Genomic DNA, 18,515 nt, shown 5'->3' with positions numbered 1-18,515 from the left:
CAAAAAGCAGCCGATAAAGTAGGCCACGGCTGTGGGAAACACTTTGTTTCACCGCAAAAAGCAGCCATAAAGTAGGCTACGCGATTTGTTCTACACCGTTTGGATTTTTCTTCTGCATTTTCTGGTTGCGGGATTTTTGTATCCACCGCTTTCATCACCGCGTGTTCTAGCTATAGCTGCGTTAGACTTACTTTTGTGATAAAGCTTTGCTAAAACTAACCATGGCTACAGGGGGATCTCCTACGAGGAGAATAACTTTCGAGACTCCTGGCAGCGAGGAACAGACAGAGCGAGACGCACGCGTTAGAGCGCGTAGTTTGCTTAAGCGCAAGGAGTTAGAACGTAAAGAAGACCACGGATCGTGTCTGGCGCCACTTTTACTGGCCAGGCATCTGCACGGATGTCCGACGTTTCTGTGCGTCCTGCGATAAGTGCCAGAAGGTGGTTGCCAAAGGAAGGGTGAGGAAGGTCCCCTTAGAGAAGATGCCGCTCATCGACGAACCCTTTCGTCGGGTGGCAGTGGACATCATCGGGCCCATCTTGCCTGCGTCTGAGGACGGAAACAGATACATTTTGACCATGGTGGACTACGCTACTCGATACCCAGAGGCGATCCCTCTGAAATCGATTGAAGCCACGCGAGTAGCTGAGGCTCTGGTTACTATGTGGTCCCGGCTGGGAATTCCATCAGAGGTACTCACCGACAGAGGCACGCAGTTCACGGGAGGAGTGATGGCGGAGGCAGCACGACTGCTATCTCTGGAGCAGCACTTCACCACTCCTTACCATGCTCAGTGCAACGGACTGGTGGAAAGGTTCAATGGCACCTTGAAGACCATGCTGAGGAAACTAGCTCAGGAGAAACCACGCACGTGGGACAGGTACATCCCAGCATTGCTTTTTGCATACCGCGAGGTTCCTCAGGAGAGCTTGGGCTTTTCCCCATTCGAGCTGTTGTACGGCAGACAGGTACGCGGTCCCATGGCTATCCTGCGTCAGGCTTGGACGGACGAAGAAGCTGACGAGGAGGTGCAGACGACAGCGACCTACATCGTAGAACTCAGGAACAGGATTGAAGAGACCTGCAAATTGGCTCAAGAGAACCTGGGAAGAGCAGCACAGCGTTACGCGCGAGGATTCGACCGCAAGGCACGACCGCGCAGCTTCAAGATCGGAGAACGGGTGTTGCTACTTCTACCTGTCAAACACAACAAGCTACAACTGCAGTGGCAAGGACCTTTTGAGGTGACAGCGAAAGTGGGCCAGAACGACTACAGGATCGTCATGAACGGGAAAGCACGCCTGTACCACGCCAACCTGCTGCGCGCCTACATAGAGAGGACTGCCTACGGGGAAAAGGACAAAGTGACAGAAGCAGTTGCTGTCGTGATGGACGAGACAACGGAAGAACAGGGAGGAGGACGTGTACCAGTTTGTCCGCTGGAGGCTAGTGAGGATCACACGGACGTGCACATCTCACCTGATCTTGGGGACGACCAGCAGGCGGACCTGCAAGAGATCCTGAAGGATGCAGCACGGGTCCTTACAGACATACCACTTCAGACGCATCTAGAGGAGTTTACCTTCGACTTGCTGGAGAAACAGCCAGTGAGGACGAAGCAGTATCCCATGCCTCATGCCCAGAAGGAGGTGGTCAGGAAGGAAATCGCCGACATGACGAAGTTGGGCGTCATCGAGCCAGCGAACTCTCCCTACAGTTCACCAATTGTGCTTGTGAAGAAGAAGGATGGACGCGTCAGGTTCTGTGTCGACTACCGGAAGCTGAACAAGATTACGGCGTTTGACGCGGAACCCATGCCTGATGTGGACTACCTCTTCAGTCACTTGGCCAAGGCCAAGTACTTTTCCAAACTGGACCTCACCAAGGGATACTGGCAAATTCCAGTTGCCGAGGAAGATCGCCCAAAGACTGCATTTACCACTCCATTCGGCCAGTTCCAGTGGACAGTCATGCCTTTTGGTCTACAGAATGCAGGTGCCGTCTTCACTCGCATGATGAGGAAACTTTTGGAACCATTGAAGCGCGAGGACATCAGCAGTTTCATCGACGATGTGCTGATCGCGACAGAGACATGGACTGAACATCTCGACGCTCTGCGCGACGTGTTCGGGAGGTTGAAGGACGGAAATCTGGGAGCTAAACCGTCCAAGTGCTACTTGGGATTTCGGGAATTGTCTTTCCTGGGTCATGTTGTCGGCGAGGGATTGCTCGTTCCAGAGGACGACAAGATCCAGAAGATTCGGGAGGCGGAGCCACCGCGCACGAAGAAAGAAGTCAGGTCTTTCCTGGGCCTAGCCAGCTTCTACAGACGCTTCATCCCGCACTTTGCCGAAATCGCACTACCACTGACCAACCTTACCAAGAAACTACAACCGACCGTTGTAGTGTGGACTGAGGAATGCAGCTCCGCATTCAACACCCTGAAGAGGCGACTCACCAGTCAGCCTATTCTCCGACTACCAGACCTGAACAAGGACTTCGTGCTGAGGACAGACGCTTCAGGAAAGGGACTTGGGGCAGTGTTGCTTCAGGAGACAGAGGGGTTTTTGCACCCTGTTTGCTTCGCCAGCCGTAAGCTGACCTCGGCCGAGGCAGCGTATGCAACGGTTGAACGCGAGTGTCTCGCCATTGTCTGGGGCATCCAGAAGTTCGAAGCGTACCTGTACGGACGACCTTTCTGTCTGGAGACGGACCATCAACCTCTGCAATATCTTCAGGTTGCAAGGTTGGCAAACGCCAGACTTATGCGCTGGGCGTTGATTCTCCAACCGTACCAATTTACGGTACGCGTCATACCGGGCGCCAACAATGTTGGAGCTGACTTTCTCTCTCGGGCTGGAGAGGAGAACATGACTGTGAGCGAAACCGAGGTTTCGTCTTGAAGAGGGGAGGTGTGTCACGATCGGGTGACAGAGACCAAGAAAGTGTCACTCAGTGGAGTGCCTGTTCTTGGTCGGTTATGATAGAAAGCGCCTGTGCGTGATATTGGACACAGCAGAGTTTGCTGACAGTGCTCCCGAGCACGGATGTTTTGAAACGCACGAGCTTTACAGTGGAGGTTTCTGCTGTCATAGAGCTGACGGTTTTTCGCTGACAGCGCGCACGGGATTTTCAGGGATTGAGTTTCTCGTGTCTTTTTTCTGCTTGGGGAGGCAGAATTGTGTATAGCTGGACTGGTTTTTGTGACAAGGTCAGTCACGTGTATTTGGCTAGGTTGTCTGACAGAGACACGAGTACGGGACACTTGACACCCAGCGGCAGAAGGGGAAGGATCTTATACACAGTTTCTAGAGTATGATGGTTTTTCACCGAATGTTATATTCGGCACTCTAGGGGAACTTCCACTGCCACGTATTTTGCTGAGGACAAGTCGTCAACTTTCCTTCGTCGGCGATGGCTTTCGCATAAGGATTCGACAAGGGGTTCTGGACGTTTTTGGTCACTGTTGACGAACAGAGGCTGTTCCAGGGAGGAAGCGGACTTTGCTTCCATTGAGAGTACAATCATAGGCTTTTGAGGTAATAAATCATTATTTAACGCTGTTGATGAGTCTGTGTTGTGGAATGAAATACTCTCTGTTGTTCTTTCCAGGTTAGCGCATAATTTACTCTCTGACGCTAAAATACTAATCTGTATATGGTTTTTGCAGATAGGGAGAGAAGGACGGAAAATGGCTGTTTTGTTGTTGTAAAAAGTCCGTTTTGTGCAGGCCCACGTGCTCGATGAGATATTTAAAGATGACATGTTTTAAGGTGGTGGGTGAGGGGTAGCTGACATGTTTAGTGCACCGATGCTTTCTGTTTGCAGCCTTCGTTCGTTCGATCCGATTCGTTCGTTTCGAGTTCCTGTAACATCTGCACGGCTGACTTTGGCGGGACCTGTTGAAGCTACGCTAACCAGGAGACCGGCTAACCAGCGGACCGGCTAACCAGCGAACCGGCTAACCAGCGGGCCGGCTAACCAGCATACCGGCTAAGCAGCAGCAGCAGAGATAAAGCTAAGTGCACCATGTCGTACGCACCCCGTTGACCACCGTTGTCTTTTCGTATCTATGATTTCATTGGAGTAGTGACAACGTGGGGTGTGGACACCTGCACGAACTAGAGCTTTTCGAACAGAACATTCTCATTTAACTATATTTACACGGGTTCAGCGTGTTCCTATAATTTTCTACATACTACTGGCATTTTGTCAGTGAACACTGGTTTTTACGTGTTGAGAACGTAAAAGGAACATATTTTGAGTGAAGGCTCGAGGGAGGTGGAGAGTTTATACATAAACAGGCGTCTGAAACTTATACTTTTGTTGACTCTATTTAATTGTATGCCTGCGAGAGTGGATCGTGGTGTGGTTAGTTAATTAGTAGTAATTAACCGGTTCATAATCACCTTGAGTGATATATTGAAACGTGACAATCATTTACGACTTGTAACCGTAATGTAATGTTTGAAAGGATTTAGGAACAGTTTGTGTATTTATGTTTAAAAGGGCAAGAAAAAGAGGGGGAGTGGGGTGGAGGCAGAGAGTGAGAGAGAGTATCTGTTTGTGCAATGTATGGATGTTCCACACATGTGGTTCAGCGGGTCTATGTATGAGAAAGCTGTAGTCAAATGGTTAACTAATCCCTTTTGTACCAAGCACATACACTTACCATGCACATACTCATTTTATTTTATTTTCAGCTTCCAAAATCCCAATCCTGCTCTTCAGCGGGGATCATGAGGGGCTTATCAGCAAGTGGGAACGAATGCAATCCAACCATTTCATGTACAGGTCAGAATGTTTTGATGAGCCAAAGAAATAATCTTCTAGCATACAATTAAAACAAGTTGCGTAAGGCGAAATTACTACATTTAGTCAAGCTGTGGAACTCACAGAATGAAACTGAACGCACTGCATTTTTTTTCACAATGACCGTAGTCCGCCGCTCGTGCAAAACGCACCCCCCGCGGGTTAGGGGTAAGAATGTACCCGATGCTCCCCAGCATGTCGTAAGAGGCGACTAACGGATTCTGTTTCTCCTTTTACCCTTGTTAAGTGTTTCTTGTATAGAATATAGTCAATTTTTGTAAAGATTTTAGTCAAGCAGTATGTAAGAAATGTTAAGTCCTTTGTACTGGAAACTTGCATTCTCCCAGTAAGGTAATATATTGTACTACGTTGCAAGCCCCTGGAGCAAAATTTTGATTTGTGCTTTTGTGAACAAGAAACAATTGACAAGTGGCTCTATCCCATCTCCCCCCTTTCCCCGTCGCGATATAAACTTCGTGGTTGAAAACGACGTAAAACACAAAATAAAGAAAAGAAAAGTAAAGTGCAAAACGCAGTGAAATTAACGAGCCTGTTTAGCTCGGTAGTGGTTGCGCTGTGCTGCATAGCACGCTTTTCTGTACCTCTCTTCGTTTTAACTTTCTGAGTGTGTTTTTAATCCAAACATATCATATCTATATGTTTTTGGAATCAGGAACCGACAAGGAATAAAATGAAATTGTTTTTAAATCGATTTCGGAAATTTTATTTGAATCATAATCATATTTTTAATTTTCAGAGTTTGTTTTTAATCCGAATATAACATATTTATATGTTTTTGGAATCAGAAAATGATGAAGAATACGATAAACGTAATTTTGGATCGTTTTATAAAAAAAATAATTTTAATTACAATTTTCAGATTTTTAATGACCAAAGTCATTAATTGATTTTTAAGCCTCCAAGCTGAAATGCAATACCAAAGTCCGGCCTTTGTCGAAGATTGCTTGGCCAAAATTTCAATCAATTTGATAGAAAAATGAGGGTGTGACAGTGCCGCCTCAACTTTTACAAAAAGCTGGATATGACCTCATCAAAGACATTTATCGAAAAAATGAAAAAAATGTCTGGGGATATCATAACCCAGGAACTCTCATGTAAAATTTCATCAAGATCGGGTCCAGTAGTTTACTCTGAATCGCTCTACACACACACACGCACAGACAGACACACACACATACACCACAACCCTTGTCTCGATTCCCCCTCTATGTTAAAACATTTAGTCAAAACTTGACTAAATGTAAAAATGAAGAAAAATATATTTTTCATGCATACTGCTTTGAGCTCATTCCTTTCCTATTGGTTGTTACAGAATGTGATATTTGCTACCAATATTAAAATGCAAATTAAATTACATATCTTACCCAACTCACATATAGCAATTAACCCTAGTTCAGTGCTGGATACGCTGTACGCGTCCCCTTGGTAACCAAGGGAGACCACTCTAAAAAAGAGAGTGCTCTATCCCATAATGCCAGACTAACTACTAGCCTGACTTCCGTATGCGTGCGCATACGCCGCCATCTTATCATTCCATACTCAGCGCTCAGACAAGCTGGTCGCATTTGTGTACGCTCTGGCTGTTGTTCAGCCTTTTGTTGCTTGGTCTGAGGGACCGGGTTTCTTCTCCTTGGTATTCTTTCGTCGTCTTACCTTGCTACTGTATTGAGGTGAGATCGTTCTTTGTTTTGTACTTGTTGTAAAGGCGTTGTTTGGCCATTTTTGACTTGTGAAATTTTCCGAAAATTTGTTCTGAAATTTTTTTGACAAAGTCTTACCTGCTATGGCTGATAACGTTAAGAAGAGGCAGAGTTCTAAGCAGGTGGCTGCTGAGTCCTCCCCTCCGAAAAAGACGCCTAGAAAATCTAAACAAACCGTCGCGGCGGTGTTAGAACCTGACTCAGGCAAATGTGTTGATGTTTTGTTAGACATGCCTTCTGCCGCCATTTTGCCGGCGGCCATTTTGCCGGTGAAGCCTTTGGATAAGGTTACTCATGTTGCTAAACCGGCTAAAGCGGTTTCTGCTCCTGCTGTTTCTGGTCTAGCTGCCGCAGACGTGGCTTCTCTTTTGCTTGCACTTAGTTCGCAGGTATCTTCACTGGCGGAAGAAATTTCGTCTACGCGAGCTGAACTCCGTTCACTCCCTCCCGGGGTGACAGGACCGTCATCTTTGGCCAAGATTGTGGCGGGCCCTTCTGCTACAGTGACTACAGCGGATGTTCACGCTGTTCAGGATGGGGATGAGATTATCCCACTTTCGTTGGGTGTTCCGTCTCCTGGTGGTTCGCTGTCACAAGGTATGTCTGCTACACGAGTACCCGGGTTCTCCGGGGAAAGTGTAGCGCGTCTACAGTCAAAAGTAGCCATGGGCATCGCGCTCACGGGTGAAAGTTCTGATACTCCTCCTGGCCATCGCCGCGCTGTCGGCCGGTCAGGGGGGGGTAGGGACACTGTAGAGCGTACGGAACGTTCGATGCTTTCTGCCGCGCCATTTGACGTTGGTCAGTCTGTGCGACTTCCGCTTCCTCCTTTGGGGGAAGAAGACAGTGGAGATGGCTCTCTGTTTGGCTATGGCAGTCAAGCGGGGGGTCAACTTCCGGACTGTACTGACGTACAGGACGACTGTCTGGACGATGGCACTTCCGTTCTGGGAGACGATGCCGGGCTCCGTTTGCCGTCTAGGCTGGGAAGTGCGGTGGCGCTTGCAGCTGAGACGGCTTCAAAATACTTTGAAGAGGGTGTGGTGGAGAGCAAGTCTCAGCTTGCTCCACCTCCTTCGGCTTGGGGGGATTTTCGTGTTGATAAGAATACGAAGGGTTCTTTCAAGTTCATCGAATCTCCTTCTCTGGCATTTGAGATGTCGAAGGTGTTGGTGAAGGGTTGGTCTAAGGGTCTGCCTCCTGTTCCGTTGTTGGCACAACACAGTGAGGCTCCCGAGGCGGCTGTACCGTGGTTAGCTAAGGTTGGTCAACAAGTTCCTTGTTCGGCTAATCTGCGCAACTTCAAGCTGGTAGTCAACCCAGTCAGACTGATTGATTCCTACTCTTTGCCCAAGTCGATACTCCCGGTGACACCGGAACTTGCGGCTTTAAGGGAGGATGGTTATGCGAGAGAGAGGCCTGTCCCTTGTACGGAGGCATCGTTGATGTCTTTAGAGGAGACAGGAAGGTCTCTGCTGGAGCTGGCGTCTGTGTCAGAGTCACTCCAGAGGTCCTTGTCGAGATCGATTGCGACGTCGCTCGACCCCTTTGAGTTCCGGTATGACGCTTCCTCGGAGGATGTGACGACTTTGTTGGCTACTTTGGCCAGGGTGTCACAGGAACAAATGACTTTGTCGGCTAGATTGTACACGTTTGCCGTGCATTCTCGCAGGTCGGCTTTTTTGACGGGGTCAAGAATTAGGGACAAGGTGACGATCGAAGCTCTGAAGGTTTCTCCCGTCATGGACGGTTCACTTCTGGGTCGCGAATCGTTGGATGCTTTGCAAAAGGAAACGCATGAGGCAAGGGATCTGGCTATTGCCAAGATTGCGCACCAAGGTTTTCAGAAGCCTCAGGGCAAGCCTCAGGGTCAAGGCAAGGCTCAGTCTTCGTCCGCGGCGGCGGGCAAGACACAGGGTCAGAGCTCTGCTTCTCGGGGTAGGGGGCGTGGTGCCTCTTCCCAGAAGAGGGGTTCTTTTGGCGGGTCTAGGGGGTCGGGGCGCAAGCCCCACCCCCAATGATGCCTTCCCGAACTTTCGGTCCCGTTAGCCCCCACCGTTGTGGTGGCGGGTGGCCCCTCCAGGGCCCTCACTACCTGGTCATGCTTGGTGGCCAGCCAGTGGGTATTAGGGGTGGTCAGTTCGGGGTTCCGGCTACTCTGGGCAGAGAAGAAGGCACCTCTGTCCAGGATACCTCCGCCTTTCAGATTTCCAAACGATCCCGAGGCCAAGTTGGCTGTGCAGGGGGAGGTAGTTGCTCTCCTGCAAAAAGAAGCGATCGAGGAGGTTCGCGATCAGGGATCGTTGGGATTTTACGGCAGGCTCTTTGTGGTGCCCAAGGCTTCGGGCGCGTGGAGGCCAGTTCTAGACCTTTCATGTCTGAACAGGTTCCTGAGAGTAGTAAAATTCACGATGGAAACCCCTGCGTCGGTGAGAGAGGCTCTCCGTCCAGGAGATTGGGCTACTTCCATCGATCTCACGGACGCCTACTTTCACGTGCTGATGCACACAGCAGACAGAAAGTGGCTGCGGTTTCGGTGGGGGGAGAGGATTTTCCAGTTTCGGGCTCTCCCGTTCGGTCTGTCCCTCTCTCCATGGATTTTCACGATGGTCGTTCGTCAGCTCTGTGCTCTAGTGAGGCAGGAGGGGGTGCGCCTCAGGGCGTACCTCGACGACTGGCTGATTTTACACCAGGATCAGGTTCTCTGCAGCACACACACGCACAGGGTGCTCAGCCTGGCGGGTCAACTCGGGTTCTCAGTCAATGTGGGAAAGTCCGAGTTGGAACCTTCACAAGGGTTCACCTATCTGGGCATAGAGTTCAACACGGTGGAGTGGTCAGTTCGTCCTGCTCAAAAGCGGGTGGACAAACTTCAGGCGTTGATCCGTGCGCTACACGGAAAGAATGTGGCCTCAGCTCGGGAATTGTATTCTATCCTGGGTCAGATGGAATCAATGGCCTCGCTGGTTCCGTTGGGAAGAGTGCACAAAAGACCGTTTCAGGCGGCTGTGCAGACTCGATGGGATCAGGCAACTCAAGCTTGGAGTTGCCAGGTCGAGTTGGGGGATTGGTTCAGAAGCACCACAGGTGTCTGGCTTCTTCCTTGGGTGTCCCAGGGTGTTCCCATCACTCCCCCGGCCCCGGAGAACGATCTGTTCACGGATGCGTCTCAGACAGGGTGGGGAGCTCATTTGGCGGATCAGACGGCTGCGGGTGTGCAAGGACCCTTGACTGACGTCCCACACACCCGCAGCCGTCTGATCCGCCAAATGAGCTCCCCACCCTGTCTGAGACGCATCCGTGAACAGATCGTTCTCCGGGGCCGGGGGAGTGATGGGAACACCCTGGGACACCCAAGGAAGAAGCCAGACACCTGTGGTTCAGAAGCACCACAGGTGTCTGGCTTCTTCCTTGGGTGTCCCAGGGTGTTCCCATCACTCCCCCGGCCCCGGAGAACGATCTGTTCACGGATGCGTCTCAGACAGGGTGGGGAGCTCATTTGGCGGATCAGACGGCTGCGGGTGTGTGGGACGTCAGTCAAGGGTCCTTGCACATAAACGTCCTGGAACTGGAGGCTGTGGCCTTGGGCCTGAGGTCGTTTCTTCCTTCTCTGGCGAACAGTCATGTCAGGGTACATACAGACAATACGACTGTTGCGGCTTATATAAACCGCCAAGGGGGGACGCGCTCACAGGTTCTGTCAGACAGAGCATGTCGCTTGCTGATGTGGTGCAGTACGCAACACATTCGGTTGTCGGCAACTTACCTGAGGGGCAAGCTCAACGTGTTGGCGGATGCCCTGAGCAGGGGGGACAAGATACTCCACTCAGAGTGGACTCTCTCGCATCAGGCCTTGGAGCGCCTTTGGGCTCAGGTGGACAAGCCGTGCATCGACCTGTTTGCGACAAGGTTTTCGGCAAGGCTCCCGCTCTTTGTGTCTCCGTTTCTGGACCCACAGGCCTGGGCGGTGGACGCACTCGAGATGAACTGGTCGAATCTGGTGGCTTACGCCTTCCCTCCTTTCTGCATTCTGGGCAGGGTGATAAGGAAAGCAGATCTCGAAAGGCCAGCGCTCGTGCTGGTGGCTCCTCTCTGGCCCAGCCAGCACTGGTATCCGGATCTGGTGCGTCTGGCGGTTCGTCCGCCCATCCCGCTCGCTCTAAGGAAGGGCGAACTTTTGCAGCCTCGGTCAGGCATTCATCACTTAAACCCGCAAATGCTGCAACTTCACGGGTGGGTGCTATCAGAGACTCTCTGCTTAGGGCAGGGGCCTCTGTGTCGACTTTGAAGCTGGTTCAAAACGCTCACAGAGAGTCGACCAACTCTGTTTACGCTTCGCACTGGTCGTCTTGGTCGAAGTGGTGTCTTGAGAATAATGTGAACCCCTTGACTCCTAGGTCGATGCAGGTAGCGAATCACTTATCGTGGCTAGCTGATCAGGGGGGTTCTCCCTCTTCATTGAGGGTTAGGAGGTCCGCGATTGCCTCTACACTCAGGCAACTCGGACACAAAGTTAACTTGTCGGGGGTTATCTCCGGCGTTATTAAGGGCGCTTCCCTTAAGCTGGCTCGTGACAAAACACAGCTCCCGGCATGGGATCTTTTTTTGGTGCTACGTTTTCTTGCGTCAGAGGAGTTTGAGCCTATCCATTTGGCCAGTCTGGCGAATGTAACACATAAAACTCTTTTCTTGGTCTTACTCGCTACGGCTAGACGTGGTAGCGAGGTTCACGCGTTGTCGGGAATGGCAAATGATATCTCGCGGGAAAAAGACGGTTCATTTTCTCTTAAGTTCAGGCCTAATTTCTTGGCCAAGAACCAAAAACCAGGCCAACCATCCCCGCTTATCCGTATTCCCCCTCTAAGCACAATTCTGGCTCCGGGAGATGAGGATGTTTTTAACTGCCCTGTACGAGCACTCAGCAGCTACCTGTCCCGGACTCAGCCGATTCGCTCTATGTCTCAGAAACTGCTCTTTATATCACTCAATACGGCTCGGGGGAAAGACATCTCGAAAGTCACGCTAACCAAATGGGTGTCTTCTACCATTCGCAACGCTTATATCTGGTGGCAAAGACAGTTAGGTGATACCAGAGTGGTGTTGCCTCTTACGGCTGCCAGAACTCACGAGGCCAGGGCATGGTCTTCGTCGTTGGCAGTTTTGAGGTCAGGTCGTCTTTCAGAAGTTCTGGAGTCGGCATACTGGAGATCTGAGGACGTTTTTATAAACTTCTATCTCCGGGAGGTGGCTGGCATACGTCAAGATGGCAGCTCTGCTTTGCCCTCTTTGGTGGCTGCAGGGCAGGTCCTTGTGGATTGATCTGGTGAGTACCCTCCTCCTATGATAGCAATCTGCTATATGTGAGTTGGGTAAGATATGTAATTTAATTAAAAATTTTAGTAATAAATTTTCATTTGATTAATATACTTACCCAACTCACATCGTTTATTCCCTCCCGCCTCCCCGCTGTGGTGGTATGGGGGTCTAAAAAAGATGTGGGTTGGGCTTCGTTTTGGAATGATAAGATGGCGGCGTATGCGCACGCATACGGAAGTCAGGCTAGTAGTTAGTCTGGCATTATGGGATAGAGCACTCTCTTTTTTAGAGTGGTCTCCCTTGGTTACCAAGGGGACGCGTACAGCGTATCCAGCACTGAACTAGGGTTAATTGCTATATGTGAGTTGGGTAAGTATATTAATCAAATGAAAATTTATTACTAAAATTTTTAATATATTTTCACATGCATATGGCCTCAAAGGGGAGTTGTCTCCCTGGATTGATATTTCGCTATCCCTTTTTTGTCTCTGTAAATGTACTCTAGGTATATTTCTTGTATTTCCATTGTTCTGTTGTTACATCTATGATGTAACTATTGCACTCTCATAGCACATAAAATAGAGGATAAATAAGGGTGCACGAAATACATCATAGCTGGCTCTACTTTCTGTCGTCCTTGACATTCCAAAATGCACATGTACCTATAGACCGGATGTGCAAGGGGTAACCACGCTTTTGAGAACTTGCGCGAGAGTCGTTCAGTGTTATAGCTTAGTTTTAGTCTCGACTTGCCGAGACTATCATCATAGCGTCTTTCATGACGTCTGTCTTCCATCGCGTCATATTAAGGGGACGTAATCTGTTATGTTTCCTTCTATTCGCTGTTCTATTTCTCTCTTGTGATCAACATGACAAGCCGTATGTGTTTGAGTGTGTGTGCTCGTGCTCTCAACTAAAACAAAAGTCAAACTAGCAATCATTAAAAACCCAGTCCGTTCGACCAGCACTGCTATGTTCAGACTATGCTCATGTGAAGTTACAGCGTGCCCGGTACACACGCCTTTATCGGTACATAGACGATGAAGGTGTCCAAGATCATCTCAGGAGATGCGTGTGTAACCACTAGGTATTCAGTCAAATCCGTGTAAGAGGCTTTCATTACTGACGGGGACAACCAAGCCACCATTATGCACCGACTTGACATAGATCAACAGACGTGCCTTTAGAATAAGGTATGTGCAGAGGTGCCTCATCTGAACGGACAACTAAAGCTTGATGTTTCCGTCACACTTTGTCTTTTAGATCTTCATGGAATATACAGGTTACAACACTCATGATTTTTTATATGGCTTGTATTTAAGTCAAGACCCAGTGGGAATATCAAAGGGACTCACTCGCCAGAGGCTCGTGAGTCCCTTGATATTCATCCGCTGGGTCTTGACTGAAATACAAGCCATATAAAAAACCACTCGTGTTGTAACCTCTCTCTATATATATATATAGTGATATGAATTATTCACTTGCTCTATTAAACAGATGAGACATATTATCCAAGTAAATACACTGTCATGCTTTTCTTGGAGGTGATTGATAATAATACATAACTACAATTGTGCGTGGTGTTTTTATTTCAACAGCAAAGAAGTGCAGGAGATCTCAATTGAAATGAAGAAGAAAGCAGAAAGCACTGCCAAAGTTTGAGTCATTTCTCTGTGCGCAACTTTTGTATCTGCTCTACCCTTTCCGTATCTGTGTCCTAATCACTTCATAGGTTTAACTTTAAAGTGTTCCTTAGATTGATTCTTTCTGCAATGCAAAGACATGTCATCTTGCTTGTGGGAGATAGCTGTGATATAACCCTTTCCTCTGTTTAATTTTTTGTCTATTTTTACACATTAAGGAAAAGGCCTTTTAATTTTGTTCTCTTCCTTTCCTTTTTGACTCACATGCGAAGCAAAAGTGAGTCTATGTACTCACCCGAGTCGTCCGTCCGTCCGTCCGTCCGTCCGGACGTCTGTCCGGACGTCCGGAAAACTTTAACGTTGGATATTTCTTGGACACTATTCAGTCTATCAGTACCAAATTTGGCAAGATGGTGTATGATGACAAGGCCCCAAAAAACATACATAGCATCTTGACCTTGCTTCAAGGTCAAGGTCGCAGGGGCCATAAATGTTGCCTAAAAAACAGCTATTTTTCACATTTTTCCCATTTTCTCTGAAGTTTTTGAGATTCAATACCTCACCTATATATGATATATAGGGCAAAGTAAGCCCCATCTTTTGATACCAGTTTGGTTTACCTTGCTTCAAGGTCAAGGTCACAGGAGCTCTTCAAAGTTGGATTGTATACATATTTTGAAGTGACCTTGACCCTGAACTATGGAAGATAACTGTTTCAAACTTAAAAATTATGTGGGGCACATGTTATGCTTTCATCATGAGACACATTTGGTCACATATGATCAAGGTCAAGGTCACTTTGACCCTTATGAAATGTAACCAAAATAAGGTAGTGAACCACTAAAAGTGACCATATCTCATGGTAGAAAGACCCAATAAGCACCATTGTACTTCCTATGTCTTGAATTAACAGCTTTGTGTTGCATGACCTTGGATGACCTTGACCTTGGGTCAAGGTCACATGTATTTTGGTAGGAAAAATGTGTAAAGCATGTGAGTCGTATGGGCTTTGCCCTTCTTGTTTTCATTTTGTATCTCTCTCCTTGTTTACTAGCAAAGAGGTGTTTTTGGGGGACTTGCGCAAGAAGAAGCATGTAGGAACCAGAATACGAGAACAGCTGGAGGCGTCGACAGACTCCCGCAGAGATGGCGACAATTCGAAAATTCGGCAGGCTGAAAGTCACTACGCCTTTAACAAACAGCCTATACCTCCTGTGAGTGGCTCTAACCCTGCTAATCATCATGCGTTATTGCATGCAGTCATTATATAATTGTTCTTGATGAAAATATCCATGGGGTTGGGATGGGAACGAGGGCAGATTTTGTTTGTAGTTGATTGTTCATGATCATTGACAATATTTTCTTGTCATCAGTTGAAGAGAGTCTGAGAATGGTTGAATGCGCCTTCAGGCATGTATGTGTGTGTGTGTGCCTTTTACCAAAGTATCCCATGTTGACACATGCTTTCAAAGCAACAAGAATGTAACTGTTCATTTACAGACAGAATCAGTTTTACTGCTGTCACCAGCCAAATAGCCACAGAATGTAGCTCGATCTCTATTGTGACCCCTGTCTAGTCAGAATTGCTTGATCAGAATTAAGAGAGAGTGCAAAATGGGCTTTACGGTATGGTGCAAATGACATCATTAGGATGGGCACTATTTCTGTTTTAATTAATCTTGCATTTGATCTTCTGTTATGGCGTTAATAATGACCGTTTTTTTAACAGTTTAAAGCCGTTAGAAATGTCAACTAATCAGATGAGTGCATTTAAGAGAAAAAAGATGATACTCAGCATTAATGTTTGAACTTTATCTCACTTCAATGCAAAATGTGGACCAATTTCTGCTGTCCAGTATAGAGCAAAAAAGGTCAGAAACTGTGACTATTTTTGTTGGATCCAGGTGTTACATATGAACATGTACAGACTAACGATTTCAACCTTTAGATTAACAATGATCACTAATCAGGATTAAGGTATCAGAAAATGTTGGCTAATGCAGTAACTTGTTTCTCTATTGGTTATTAAAGTGGTTGAGGGAAATGAGTCCTTCATTTCTTTACTTTCGCAAGCTTGGCAAATGGGTATGGAAGTCAATGCTGAAATGCTTGTTTTCTTTCTCAATTAAGGTGTGACTCTCCAAATATTTCAAGCAACATGTTCCTTTTTATGGTTATTGGGTTTTATGCCAGCTTCATTTCTAGATGTGTCTCTATCCGTTTTATTGTCTAATTGATGGTATTGTTGAAATTTAGACAATTTGACTTGGATGAGTTACTCCTCTTTCTTCAACCACTTCTTCCACACCTTCATTAATCTATTCCACCCCCCCCCCCCCTCATCTCCCTTCCAATCTTTGTCCTTTTTCTTGTGATCTGTCTCTGTGTGTGTGTGTGTGTGTGTGTGTGTGTGTGTGTGTGTGTGTGTGTGTGTGTGTGTGTGTGTATGTGAGAGAGAGAGAGAGAGAGAGAGAGAGTGAGAGAGAGAGAGAGAGAGAGAGAGAGAGAGAGAGAGAGAGAGAGAGAGAGAGAGTATATCTTCATTTACAAAGGTTGTAGCATGAGGGTACAAGTGAGCGAGAGAAAGATAGCACAGCTAATTAAAGTGAACATGGCAGTTTTGCTTTTCTTTTTCTTTTTTTAATTCATGAATGGACTGTGTGACATTCTTAAATATGATTCAAAAAGTATTTCTGCTGTAAAAAATATCAGACAAGTTTTATCTTTCCTCAATTTAAATATCCTGCTGTACGTAAAGTACTACATGTATGTCAGTAGTGGTTATGATACATAACAGTGCCATAAATGACAGTGATAGATAAGAGAGATCGATGTAAGATTTTAATTGTTGTATTTTGAACATGTCGTTTGCAAACAGACATACACGTTAACAATGAAAAGGGCACAAGAAAACTGCAATCAATCAATCAAATTAGAACACTCGTGCACTCACACAGGCATGCAGACACAAGGGACTTGCTTTTGGTTTTTAAAGTTTTGTCACCAGATCATTTCAAGGCAATAAATTAAATAAGTCGCGTAAGGCGAAAATACAACATTTAGTCAAGTAGCTGTCGAACTCACAGAATGAAACTGAACGCAATGCAATGTTTCAGCAAGACCGTAGCATCGTCAGTCCACCGCTCATGGCGAAGGCAGTGAAATTGACAAGAAGAGCGGGGTAGTAGTTGCGCTGAGAAGGATAGCACGCTTTTCTGTACCTCTCTTCGTTTTAACTTTCTGAGCGTGTTTTGAATCCAAACATATCATATCTATATGTTTTTGGAATCAGGAACCGACAAGGAATAAGATGAAAGTGTTTTTAAATTGATTTCGAAAAAAAAAATTTGATAATAATTTTTATATATTTAATTTTCAGAGCTTGTTTTTAATCCAAATATAACATATGTATATGTTTTTGGAATCAGCAAATGATGGAGAATAAGATGAACGTAAATTTGGATCGTTTTAGAAAAAAATAATTTTTTTTACAATTTTCAGATTTTTAATGACCAAAGTCATTGATTAATTTTTAAGCCACCAAGCTGAAATGCAATACCGAAGTCCGGGCTTCGTCGAAGACTACTTGATCAAAATTTCAACCAATTTGGTTGAAAAATGAGAGCGTGACAGTGCCGCCTCAACTTTCACGAAAAGCCGGATATGACGTCATCAAAGACATTTATAAAAAAAAAAAGGAAAAAAACGTTCGGGGATATCATACCCAGGAACTCTCATGTCAAATTTCATAAAGATCGGTCCAGTAGTTTGGTCTGAATCGCTCTACACGCACGCACACACGCACACACATACACCACGACCCTCGTTTCGATTCCCCCTCGATGTTAAAACATTTAGTCAAAACTTGACTAAATGTAAAAAGAAACATTTTATAATGATATAGTGCAGTTTAAAAATGCTATGGCAAATTTAGAAAAGTAGGACCTGGAACAATTAGACAATGAATGTTGAGAAATAAGTCTGTCAAGTTTTTGTAGGTTGTGGAAGAGTTGCTTTTGCTTGTTACCATAGGAACGCTGAGGCAAGCCTATATACAATGTCATGTGTAGTTTCCCTCAGTATTTCTATGGAAAAGCGGGTGGCCGAGTGGTAACGCACTTGCGCTCGGAAGCGAGAGGTAATGCGAGTTCGACCCTGGGTCAGGGCGTTAGCAATTTTCTCCCCCCTTTTCCTAACCTAGGTGGTGGGTTCAAGTGCTAGTCTTTCGGATGAGACGAAAAACCGAGGTCCCTTCGTGTACACTACATTGGGGTGTGCACGTTAAAGATCCCACGATTGACAAAAGGGTCTTTCCTGGCAAAATTGTATAGGCATAGATAAAAATGTCCACCAAAATACCCGTGTGACTTGGAATAATAGGCCGTGAAAAGTGGGATATGCGCCGAAATGGCTGCGATCTGCTGGCCGATGTGAATGCGTGATGTATTGTGTAAAAAAAATTTCCATCTCACACGGCATAAATAAATCCCTGCACCTTGAATATGTGCGCGATATAAATTGCCTAAAAAAATTTTTTTAACAAAAAAAAAGATAAATAAATCCCTGCGCTTAGAACTGTACCCACGGAATACGCGCGATATAAGCCTCACATTGATTGATTGATTGAAAACAAGGGAAAGCAACTCCCTTCCACAATCCATAAAAAAACAGTTATTTCTGGAAATTGTCTTTTGAGACATTGATTGACTCTGTACCTTCTTCCTTCTTCCCTATATATAAGCTGTCAACTCACAACCATGCCCACACCACCATTCTGAAGGTCATCTTCATTGAGAGCTTGGACTACATTCTGGCTGCTTCTGAAGACAGCAATGTCTGTGAGTCTTATGTCTACTGTAGTAGGTTTTCCTGGGAGCACCAGTGAAAACTGATTCATTCTGATGTTTTCATGCAACCTATACAGAGGCACACACATGCTCACATGCAATTACACAGATTTATGCACACTGACACATTATATTGCATCTTTTACTTAAATGAAATCTTACTTTCAAACAAATT

General features: G+C 46.4%; 1 protein-coding gene across 1 annotated transcript in view; it reads left to right on the top strand.

Moving 5' to 3' along the window:
* LOC138982178 (uncharacterized WD repeat-containing protein alr3466-like) overlaps window positions 1-18,515 on the top strand; it is a 53,849-nt gene that overhangs the window by 21,817 nt on the left and 13,517 nt on the right. The window contains exons 11-13 of the mRNA XM_070355409.1: window positions 4,705-4,795; window positions 14,548-14,707; window positions 18,235-18,331. Coding sequence (XP_070211510.1) covers window positions 4,705-4,795; window positions 14,548-14,707; window positions 18,235-18,331 — 348 coding nt within the window. The remainder of the gene's footprint in view (window positions 1-4,704; window positions 4,796-14,547; window positions 14,708-18,234; window positions 18,332-18,515) is intronic.

This window comes from Littorina saxatilis, linkage group LG1, assembly GCF_037325665.1.
Source record: "Littorina saxatilis isolate snail1 linkage group LG1, US_GU_Lsax_2.0, whole genome shotgun sequence".
NCBI lineage: Eukaryota > Metazoa > Mollusca > Gastropoda > Littorinimorpha > Littorinidae > Littorina > Littorina saxatilis.
This window is presented reverse-complemented; position numbering and strand designations above follow the sequence as displayed.